The 12,057-nt window shown below is 33.3% G+C and overlaps 1 protein-coding gene across 1 annotated transcript; it reads left to right on the top strand.

The window, feature by feature from the left end:
• Nucleotides 1-9,827: 9,827 nt before the first annotated feature.
• Nucleotides 9,828-11,805, top strand: LOC107962302 (40S ribosomal protein S18). Its single transcript, XM_016898622.2, has 4 exons — nt 9,828-10,007; nt 10,209-10,369; nt 10,712-10,900; nt 11,555-11,805. Exons 1-4 carry the CDS (start codon nt 10,005-10,007, stop codon nt 11,658-11,660), a joined length of 459 nt encoding a protein of 152 aa, XP_016754111.1. The 5' UTR covers nt 9,828-10,004; the 3' UTR covers nt 11,661-11,805.
• Nucleotides 11,806-12,057: the final 252 nt, after the last annotated feature.

Here is a 12,057-nt window from a genome sequence, read left to right as displayed (position 1 = left end):
TAAAACAAAAGAGGCATCCCCAAGATCTTTAATCTCAAAATGTTTAGATGAAAACCTCTTGGTTTTGTGTAGTGGCAAGCAAAATGTCATTGACATATAGAACCAAGAATATATACTTACTCCCACTGAATTTGTGATACACACAATCATCAAAAATATTTATCTCAAAATCAAACAAGAAAATTACTTGATGAAGCTTGTGGTACCATTAACGAGAAGCTTGTTTGAGTCCATAGATGGATTTTGTTAATTTACAAACCATATTCTTTGGGTCTCCTGACTCAAAGTTTTCTGGTTGTACCATATAAATTGTTTCTTCATTATCGCCATTGAAAAAAATAACCTTACATCCATCTAATGTAACTCAAGATCAAGATGAGCAACCAGCACCATGATTCTCCTAAAAGAGCCTTTCAATGAAACTAGAGAGAAAGTATCTGTAAAATCAATGCCTTCTTTCTGAGTATATCTTTTAGCTACAAGATGCACATTATACCTCTCCACATTACAATTTGCATCCCTCTTGATTTTAAATATCCATTTACAACCAATTGGTTTTGCACTTTTAGGTAATGGGACAAGTTCCCAAAATTTTATTGTCTTGTATAGACTTATACTCTTCTTGCATGAAATCAATCCACTATTGAGAATTAGAACTTTTCATGGCTTGATGAAAGTTTATTGGATCATCTTCCATCATTCCATATTCATCCTCATGTTCTTGGAGAAATATAGTATAATCATCTAAAATAGCATTTCTCCTCTCTCTCGTGAACCTCCTTAATGGCATTTGTTCTTGAGGTTGTTGAGTTTATTCTTCTAAAACAATTACCTCATGTTGAATAGGGAGTTTCAACATTATCTTGTTGAGTTTCTAAATTCACTTTTTGATCAATGATAGGTATGAGTACCTGAACATCATCAAAAGTGATAGCAGGAACTGATTAGAACCAATACTTCCTCAAAAGCAATGTCTCTAGCCTTATTTCTCCCTCCAGACTCAACATCTTCAAAAAATGTTGCAGTTCCCGTCTGAAAAATATTCTTAAGTGTGGGATCATAAAACTTATAGCCCTTAGATTAGTCAAAATAACCAATAAAGTAGTTGCTCACTATTTTGGAGTCCAATTTCTTTTCATGTGGCCTAAAGCCTTGCCTCAACTAGACATCTGCATATATGAAAGTGAATTAGATTAGGCTTTCGACCTTTCCAAAGCTCATAAGCTTTATCAAAAAAAGATACGAAAATAAGACTTTTAAATATATAAAACAACTTAAAAAGATAAGGTGAAGGCATATCATTAATATGGAATTGTAGAGGACAAAAAACTCGCTACAAGGAGAACTCCAAAAAATATATTCTATTTAGACTCCATCTGCTTAGAAGGCCTATCCTTAAGCCAAAAGTGAAAACTATTTAGATAATAAATCATTTTCGATCAATCTTTTCAAGAAATTTCTATTAATTTTATATTATTTTGTTGCAAAAATTGATGTGGAATCTTGTAAGAAGAGAGAGCATATTCCACTATGATATATTCTTCTTTTTAAATTGCTTCAAAACTTTTTAACGGTATCCTAAAAGTGAAGAGTATATCCACGTATGAATTGAAACTTGATTGAGTTATAAATATAAGAAAATTCACAACCTTGAGCTCAAAGGTTAAAAAAAACAGGATGTAACAATTTTATTAATTACCAGTTTATTAAAAGCAAATAGCTGACAACATGCTAATTGGAATGAAAATAACCCTAAACCCTAAATAATCAAGGCTTAGGAATGCTACAATAGAGACCATAGACCAAATGTTGGTCGACTACATGAACATGTTCATGTATGCCTTGAGGACTCCCAATATTGACAAGCCTAACAAACATAAAACAATAAAACGATAAAAATAACATTTAACATTATGGACTTTGAAGTACAAAACTATTGCTGACTAGGGCTACATCTAAGAGGAAAGGCAGAAAGGGGCATCTTCATCCATCGAAGCATGCATTGAGGAAATAGCTGTAATCTTCTTGTCCCTTGTGACAGAGATCAAGTTCATAAACTCTGTGAAACGTTTGTCTCGTTCATAGAGCTCCCTCAGATTAAGCTAATCAAAGGGAGTTTTCCACCAATGACGAGTTTCTGTTCCATGTGATTGTTGGGCCAAAGCAATCACCTTTTGTTTTTCTTTTATTGCATCTATGTAACACCCTATACACGGCCTGGTCACAAGCCCGAATATCAAGATGCCACACCACCGTTTCATGTCATACTCATAGTAAATTGTCACATTATGAAGAAACCACCCTCTCTATCAATGGTCTTATAAATTTTTAGTCAAACATATATCAATCATCATTAGAACATGTCAAACATACTTTAAATAAACTTATAGTAATAATTGAACATGCATTAGGATCACTTAGCGAAATTTCCAAGACAATCACGTAGGTATCGATACTAAAACATGGGTATTTATAATTTCCTTTCAAGATATCGATACTTTATGGAAAATCGATACCAAATCAGCATTTTGTTTCTCGTCCGAAAATCAAAACTTGGAAAATATCGTTGCAATTGAAAAAGTATCAATAAAATTACCTCGAGTATCAATACTCGTGATAAGGTATTGATACCAAATTACATTATTGACTCCCTGCACATCTCAAAATCACAGAGGTATCATTTTTATACCTCTGCTCTAGACAAAAAAAATACAACATACTTGAGCAAATAAATCATTCCAACATGTAGCAAACCATCTTGCTATCATATCGTTATCAAATAAACGTCAAAACAGTAGTTATAATAGTCTCAAACATCAAAAGTAATTCCAAACAATAATCAATAGAATACAAAATGAATCACATAAGCTTATGAACAAATAGTCTATAGAGGCATCCAAAACATCATGGCAAATATCAATAAAAGTCCACCACATTGCCTTATTACCAAAACGAAAACAAATAACAATAACACCTACGAAATAACAGAAAAAGGACTTGCACGGATCACCCATTGGAACCACACCGCTCACACCGACACACAACAAATCTACAATGGTTTAAGAAGGGAGTGGATGAGCTTAACAATTCATTGAATGATCAGAATAATCACAATGTACACACAATATAAAAGGTTAAATAAGAGCATACTACAACACGTTCACAACTGTAATCTAATCAAGTCAAAATAACATATTCACATTTCATGAAGTCATAAAACTAACATACTCACTTGTATATAATTCATTTAACAATAATTCGTCAAGGCTAAATGACATATACATGCTTTAATAACCCACAAGTCTAGCTGATATATTCACATGCATTCACAAGTTAAATAAAAACGATCCAAACCACAATTACATATGCAATTTACTATGAGAACATATTAACATTTTCATGAAACTTAAATCGACTCATTTAGCATATTATTCACATGTTTAAGCATCCATCTCATATCGTATTACCACAACAAATAAGATCACATTTCAATGATATTTTGCACAGCAGCCACTTACTCATTTAGGCATACATCACATTACACATATATGCATTTTAAGATAATTTTTAACTTGATGCTATGAAACATAAAAGTGAGCTCTATCACCACACATTGGATACACAAATCTCCAACACAGCAAATGAATCCTACAGTCGAACATATCCCAAAAGTGAAGCATAAAGCTAACACTTTCCAACACACCAAACATGTCCCGTTGAATGGAGCTTAGCTAATATTCCCTTACCTCTCCAACATGTCTCAGAGCTTCAATGCCCAAATCACAAAACACATATAGGTGAGTACTCACAATCCTATGGCATGCCAACTATATCCAATGGTCTCATAAGTCACAAGGCCAAAATATCCACAATTACACAATTTTAATTACTTATTGAATGCACATAATCTATGTTCATATTCATCAATTCACATAAAAAAACTTGTACACAATGCATGCTTACCGAATTCACATTTAATTGCACTTGAAATGCCACAATAATGCTCATTGAGCCATCACGTATCCAACCACATATAAGTGCATTAATTTATCACATACATAATCTGTTACATTAGCATTACATTCCATAATTCAACACATACGTACCTAACGGTTTTTTTACAAACTTTCACTATACATTTATATTGCTAACACAACGTCATCACTATTGTTCGACATATTTAATATGCCCACAACACAATACAATTCAGAATAGTCATCACATGTCTCATATCACAATATCACATCATAATAGTCAATCCATAAATATTCTCAAAATCACATAATTTACCAAAAATAAAATAAGGGAAATAGAAAACTTACACTAGAAACTTAGGATAGTGAATTAGGCTATTGTAATCTCCCAATTAACACTATGACTCATGTCTACTAGCAGTGGTTCCAAACACTCACCGATTACACTTTCGCCGAAAAGTCGAAAGCTTAAACTAGTTTTTCCTTGCGTTTCGCCTTGCTCGAAGAAGGTTTCAATGGTTTCGACACTTCACACATAATAACCACACAATTTACACAATCAATATTCAACTAAAGACTCACTTAAACCAACCAAAAACACCAGTCTAAGCTATATTCCTCATGAAATTGAAATTTCGACTAACTTGAAACTCAAATCCTCTATACTTAATCTTTTCACCAATAATTGATTACATTCAACTAATTATTCACCTATGACTAATTCTCAAATTTTAAACTACACAAAACTACTCAGTTCATGGTATCAAATTTTTTTACATGTTTATGGCTATTTTCACGAAAATTCATTAAATCCTTAGAAATCCTTAACAAAACTTTAAAGTAAGTTCAGAAACCTTTTAATCATGTTGAAACAAGTTGAAAAACACTTTGAAACCATGTTTTCACCCAAAATCCCAAAATTCACCATTAACGACCTAATTTTCGGCTTTTATTTAAAAATGTGATTTAATGGATAAAAATTCCATTTAAAAGACTAGATAACATTAAAAACTAATAAAAAGATAAATGATTACCTTAGTTGGAAGAAAAATAGACTTTTTTCGAAAACCCGAAAAACCCATACGCGGAGAAGATGATGAAATCTATGGAATTTTAAGTTGCTTTCTTGAAGGTTTATGAATATTGAATGCTTTGGGAATGATGGAAATCAATTGAATTAAGGTCTGAAGAACAAAAAGTGGAAGAGAGAAGCTTTGGAAGCAAGGGACGGCTAAAGCTTGAAGATGTAACATGAAAATAGAGCTATAAATGGGGTTTTTAAATTGGATTTTAAAATTGTGTCTAATTGCCTCTTAAAAACTCTAAGTTTTTCCTCTTTTACAAATCAGTCCTATTTTCAAAATTAAAGGTATTTAAAATTAATTTTTAGAAATTGATTTAATTTTCTAAAAACCATAGTCAAAACATTACCAATAAGCCATGTTGCAAAATTTTGAACACTCTAAGACTAAAATTCCTAAAATACCTCTAAAACTCCTAGGCCCTATTTTGGGGTGTTACAATCTAGTTGGTCTTGGACCTTATTGAACTCTTGGACAAGCAAGTTGATCCTTACCTTATGGTAAGCCTCAATATAGGAGCATCAGTGGTTTCATTAAGAGGTTGGTTTGGGTTTAAAAAGTGTTTAGGGATAGATTTTTAACAGACGGATGACCAAATGAATAAGGTTTACCAACTGGTGAGAGAATAATAAAAAGAATCTTGCCACCACAAAATGGAGAGCTTGGGGATTTTCTTATAAATTCATCAATGTCATCTTGAAAATGCGATGAGCCTATCATCCTTATTTTCAATGATCTTAATCTCAATTTTTTATTTTCCCTTAGATTTCTTGCCTGAGTTTGCCATTGCAAAAATAATCAAAAGAAAAAAGAAACAAGCAAAAAATTAAATTAGATGATTTGGAATGAAGTTCTTCTTAAAAGTGAAGAGTGTATCCACGTATGAATTGAAACTTGATCGAGTTATAAATAGAAGAAAATTCACAGCCTTGAGCTCAAAGGTTAGAAAAACAGGATGCAACAATTTTATTAATTACCAGTTTATTAAGAGCAAATAGCTGACAACATGATAATTGGAACATAAATAATCTTAAACCCTAAATGGTGAAGGCTTAAGAATGCTACAATAGAGACTATAGACTATATGTTGGTCAGCTACATAAACAAGTTCATGTATACCTTGAGGACTCCCTATATTGACAAGCCTAACAAACATAAAAAATAAAACAATAAAAATAACATTTAACATCGTGGACTTTGAAGTACAAAACTATTGTTGACTAGGGCTATATCTAGGCGGAAAGGCAGAAGGGACATCCTCATCCATCGAAGCATGCATTGAGGAAATAGCTGCAATCTTCTTGTCCCTCGTGACAGAGATCAAGTTCATAAACTTTGTGAAACATTTGTCTCGTTCATAGAGCTCCCTCAGGTTAAGCTGATCAAGGGGAGTTTTTAACCAATGACGAGTTTTTGTTCCATGTAATGGTTGGGCCAAAGCAATTGCCTTTTGTTTTTCTTTTATTGCATCTAGTTGGTCTTGGACCTCATTGAAATCTTAAACAAGCAAGTTGATTCTTACCTTACGGTAAGCCTCAACAGGAGCATCAATGGTTTCATTATGAGGTTGGTTTGGGTTTAAAAAGCGTTTAGCGATAGATTTTTAACATAAGAATGACCAAAAAAATAAGATTTACCAACTAGTGAGAGAATAATAATAAGAATCTCGCCACCACATAAAGTGCAGAGGTCAGAGATTTTCTTAATGATTCATTTATGTCATTTTGAAAATGCGATGAGTTCGAGAACAAGCAACCCCTGGCCATGTTCCATATTTATCAATCTGCACAATGCCAATTAGAGGATATCGTTAACTCTTTAATCTAGCTATGAATTCCATTGTTGCTAATAAAGTCATGCCATACACAAGTCATGTACCCAACATATTGGCTATGGGCTCAATAATCTTTATAGCATAAGCTTCCACTTATATCAAAGTACATGAGTTACATATGCATGGTTAGTGACTAACTTAGGATTTAGGTAAATCACACCATAAACATCACAAGTGAATTAATTCGGAAATGGATTCAAAATTAATTCAACTTGGGTCCAATCCAATGTATCATTATTCCAATGAGTAGATCTATATCTCTACCTATGGAGTCAACTACTCCGGTAGCCAAGACTAGCCATCTCCCTGTTTGGAATTGTAGATCACATAATAGTCGTTCTAGGTATTTGAATCAAACGCTCACTTTGATTCTTTTATGGAATTATAGACTCGTTTAGATTATCTAATAAAGTTTTTCTTTCTCATAATGTAAATGTTCTTACAATACCGCTTATCATTAGTTTGAACTTAGTCAATCAATGAGCTTATTTTTGCTTTTCATAATTTTTCTATGTATGCAAAACATAAAAGACATAAACACAAAAGGTATAATAGTGAAATGTGAAATTAACTTTATTTATTTATTTATCGTTCAAATACTATAAGTTATATGTTTACTAAAATATGGGCACATTTCCTAACAAGGGAAACCTATTTTATTAATTAACTTTATTTATTAAAATATGGGCACATTTCCTAACAAGGGAAACCTATTTTATTAATTAACTTTATTTATTTATTTATCGTTCAAATACTATAAGTTATATGTTTATTAAAATATGGGCACATTTCCTAACAAGGGAAACCTATTTTATTACTTTAACTTCACCTTGTTCATTCAACTAATAAATTTGATAAGGATGGGGATGATTTGTAGACAGTAATTTGAATTTCTCCACTTATGTAGTAGAGGCCACATTTGCACAACTCTCGTTAGCAATAGTAATATGACACACTTTCTAGTAAATCATGCATCGTGTGTGGATCCTCATGTTGTTCATTATCCACCGCCCATTGTGCATTCATATCTTGTTGAGAAATAACCAATTTTCTATCAACGAGATATTCCACAATGCCCACCTTCTTGATGAATTGCTTTTCATTAAATTTCACCCTTCTTGTTATTTGTTGAACTCGTACTAGAGGTGGTGTTTGCTCTATCATTCTTTCAAATGCTTGAGTTAATTGATTGAGTTGCTCCATCATATTTTCTTATCTTGTTTGGAGACTTAATGTTATAGCTTGCTTCAAAGAAAGTTCTTTTCCATTAGTTTGTGGCCCAACATGGTGGGTAGAAAGAAAAAGGCATCGTTCCAACTATTGAAGGACGAAATTAAAAAAAAGATTGATGGTTGGTGCATTAGGTTTCTATTGCAAAGGGGTAAAGAAAGTTTTTATTAAGTCAGTGCTCCAAGCCATTCCAACATACTTGATGGCTTTTTTTTTTTTGCTGCCAAAAAATTTGTACGATAAAATGGAAAGTATTATGGCACGATTTTGGTGGCAAAAGGGGCATGGGAGAAAGGGGATTGCGCTTTGAAAGGGGAAGGAGGTTTAGGGTTTCATAGTTTAGAGATTGGCCAAACAATGATAGATACTTCTAAATAATCCTGATTCGTTATTAACCCAGGTTTTAAAGGAAAAATATTATCCAAGTTCCGATTTCTTAAATGCACGAGGAATTTACCCTCTTATACTTGGAAAAGTATTTGGGCTACGAGGGGTTTATTACAAGAGGGCTTATGTTAGAGAGTTGGATCGGGTGAAAACATCTCAATTGCTAAGCATGCATGGATACCAAGTTCAATTAATTAGAGACTAAATGTGAGTATGAATAATAATAGCATTTCAATGGTTGTGGAGCTGATAAACAAAAATAACAGAGAATGGAATAAAGAATTGGTTATTAATACCTTCTCGGATGTTGATACAGCTAGGATATTGAGGATTCCACTAGCGAAGGAATGCCACGATGACTTGGTGGTCTAGTATGGTGAACCTTTCGGTGACTTTTCTATTCAGAACACTTATAAACTATTACAACCAAGTACTCTAAGCCCTAATTTTAATGATTTACATACCACCTCTAGAGACTTTTACAGACAGCTATGGAACCTACAGCTTCCAACAAAGCTAAAAATTACAATTTGGAGAATATCTAGAAATTTTATTCCTACATTAGTTAATTTGAATCATAAACAACTAGTAGCGAATATGGCTTGCCTGAGATGTGAAGGGGCAAATGAGAATCTAGACCACGTCCTCCGAGAATGTCCTATTTCAGTTGAAGCTTGGTCAATTTTAAACCATTCCTGTAACTAAACCAAATCTGGAACCAGACTAATTTGGAGCCTCTTGTGGGTAAGGTTTGGAGAGGGGAATGATTGTTTTGAAACATGAAGATGGAGAAACGCTTCCTTGGTAGCTGAAATCATCGAGATTGAAAAGAAAGAAATGAAAGGTTGGCACGATTTCAGGTATTAAATGTGATTGGGCTAAAGCTTTATCTTTTATTTATTATTTTAAAAACTTTGGTTTATTTATTTTTTTTATTTTTTCGATTCTAGTTTCCTTTTTTAAGTTCCAGGGTGACATGTTGAGCTTAGTGATATGTATTCTAGTTTATGTTTTAATAAAGCCAAGTCTATTTGAATTTAAAAAAAAAGAGAAAGAAATGTATTCTAGTTTATGCTTTAATAAAGCCAAGTCTATTTGAATTTAAAATAAAAAAGAAAATTAACTAGTTAAAAATTAATATTTATTTTTAATTGATTAAAAATTTTCAACAACTATTATGATAGTTCAGGGGAATCGAATTATAATAGTATTGGGTGAAATCTATTATGATAGTTCAGGGGAATCGAATTATAATAGTATTGGGTGAAATCGGTGTAATGGTGAGTTTTAAAGGACCGGAAAAGTTGGGCCTTATGACAACAGTGCACTAACTTTCTCTTCAGCCCAAAATCCAACTAAAAAACCCTAAGAGTTGCTATGAACCACTATAAATACGTTTGTTAGAGGAATCCTTTAAAACCCTAACTTGGCCTCCTCTGTTTATTCGCTTCAGCTCATTACTTCCCGTGCTCTCTCGTCCTCCCTCACCAAATCAAAATGGTAATTGTGATTCCATCTTTCTAATTACAATTCCATATTTTTCTTGATCTGATTCACTGTTTTTTTTAATCTAAATTTCCTTTTCCTTTTTTCTCCCTTTTCGGGGATGGTTTTTTCTTGGTTTGAATTAGGGTTGATGTTTTGTTTCTAACATTATTGCTTTTAACTCTTTCTTCTTCTTTTTTGTGTGTGTTTGTACAGTCTCTGGTGGCGAACGAAGACTTTCAGCACATTTTGCGTGTACTGAACACCAACGTTGATGGAAAGCAGAAGATTATGTTTGCTTTGACCTCCATCAAGGGTATTGGAAGGCGTTTCGCTAACATTGTTTGCAAGAAGGCTGATGTCGACATGAACAAGAGGTATCTTTTATTATGAAAATTTAGATGCAAGGAGCTTGCCTATTTTATATCAATTTTGGGCTTAAGTGGGAACCGATAAGATGTCGTATAGCTCAAAGTTTAGAAAAAAAACATATAGTAGATGATTTTGTTTTTTTGGTATTTCAGGTTGAAACGGTTACTTTTGTCATTGATATGAATTGATTCATATGTGGAAGAAGATTATGATTTCTTATTTTTTTCTATCTAAAACTTTCGACTATCTTCTAGGCTTCAATTATGTATAGGCTTGTGGCATGAGGAGTCATGTTATTCAGTTTTTTTTTTGAGCTTTTGTGCAACTTTGCTGATTTTTTTTATTAGGGCTGGTGAATTGACTGCACAGGAGCTGGACAATCTCATGACCATTGTTGCAAACCCCAGGCAGTTTAAGATACCTGACTGGTTTTTGAATAGGCAGAAGGATTACAAGGATGGGAAGTATTCCCAAGTTGTGTCTAATGCTCTCGACATGAAGTTGAGAGATGACTTGGAGCGATTGAAGAAGATCAGGTTAGTACTTCGTTCTTGCTAATCTGTGCTTTGAGTTTATCTTTTCCCATTTTTGCTGTATGTTCCAAATGTTTGATGCTTAAAACGATAAGATCAGGCCAACTGTATCTATGCTTTAGTATTTCTGTTTAATTTGAGTTCATGGTTCCTCATCGTATATCAATTTACTATAAGCAACTGCTTTCACATTCTCAGTGAAGTTCTTTCAAACGTTTGACTAAATGATTTGGGCAACTTATTTGGGGCTCATTTCTGTAGCTTTTAATTTTTTATTATTTATTATCCTTTTTTATGCTTAAGAATCTACATTTATCATTTCTCGATTCGAGTTGTCTCCTAAAAATCTTTTAAATTTGTTGGCTGGCAAGTTATTATCAAAATGGGAGGTGTATTATTGTGGTTATCTTGTTTGACGTTTTAAGTTGATTAAGATGAGAGGAATTGAATAGCCATTGATGTGGTTTGGGTCAAAAGTGAAAAATCTAAAATCATACATGTTTAATTCACGATTTGCTGCATTCTCTTTTTATGTGCCATTTTCTGTGGTTAAACAGATTCAACGGATTCTATGTAAGTAGTTTGCATCTTGGTCGATTGTCCATCTGGCTGTTGGGATGTGGTGTGACAGCTAACACGTGAAATAATGTAATGCAGGAACCACCGTGGGCTGAGGCATTATTGGGGTCTTCGTGTACGTGGTCAGCACACCAAGACCACTGGTCGCAGAGGAAAGACTGTAGGTGTCTCTAAGAAGCGTTGAATGTTTCATATATGTTGTCAGGCAGAGTGTTTATTTCCTTGGTTTATACGCATCCTTTGCACCAGTGGATGTGACATTTTGTTTTGAGTTGGCCTAAATATCTCAGACAAGTAGTGTTTTAATTAATCAATTGTTCGTTTGATCATTGTTTGTGCTACATGTTTTGTTTATTCTTTGCCGGGCATCATAAAATTTGACCTTAAAATTACTAGGTCATTTGGGGTGGACTTAATCTCCAAGCATATCAAGTGTGCTTTTGCTTCAACACCACCAATTTTATCTTTTTTGGGACTTTGAGCTTCTCAATGACCAATTATTTCTTCAAGAGTTAAAATGTTAAATATGAGTGAAGGTTAGTATTTTGTTTGGTTGGGTGGAAAAGTAGATGGATGAAAGG

This window comes from Gossypium hirsutum, chromosome A06, assembly GCF_007990345.1.
Source record: "Gossypium hirsutum isolate 1008001.06 chromosome A06, Gossypium_hirsutum_v2.1, whole genome shotgun sequence".
Taxonomy (NCBI): domain Eukaryota; kingdom Viridiplantae; phylum Streptophyta; class Magnoliopsida; order Malvales; family Malvaceae; genus Gossypium; species Gossypium hirsutum.
The sequence above is the reverse complement of the archived record's forward strand: the minus strand, read 5'-3'. Positions and strand labels throughout refer to the sequence as shown.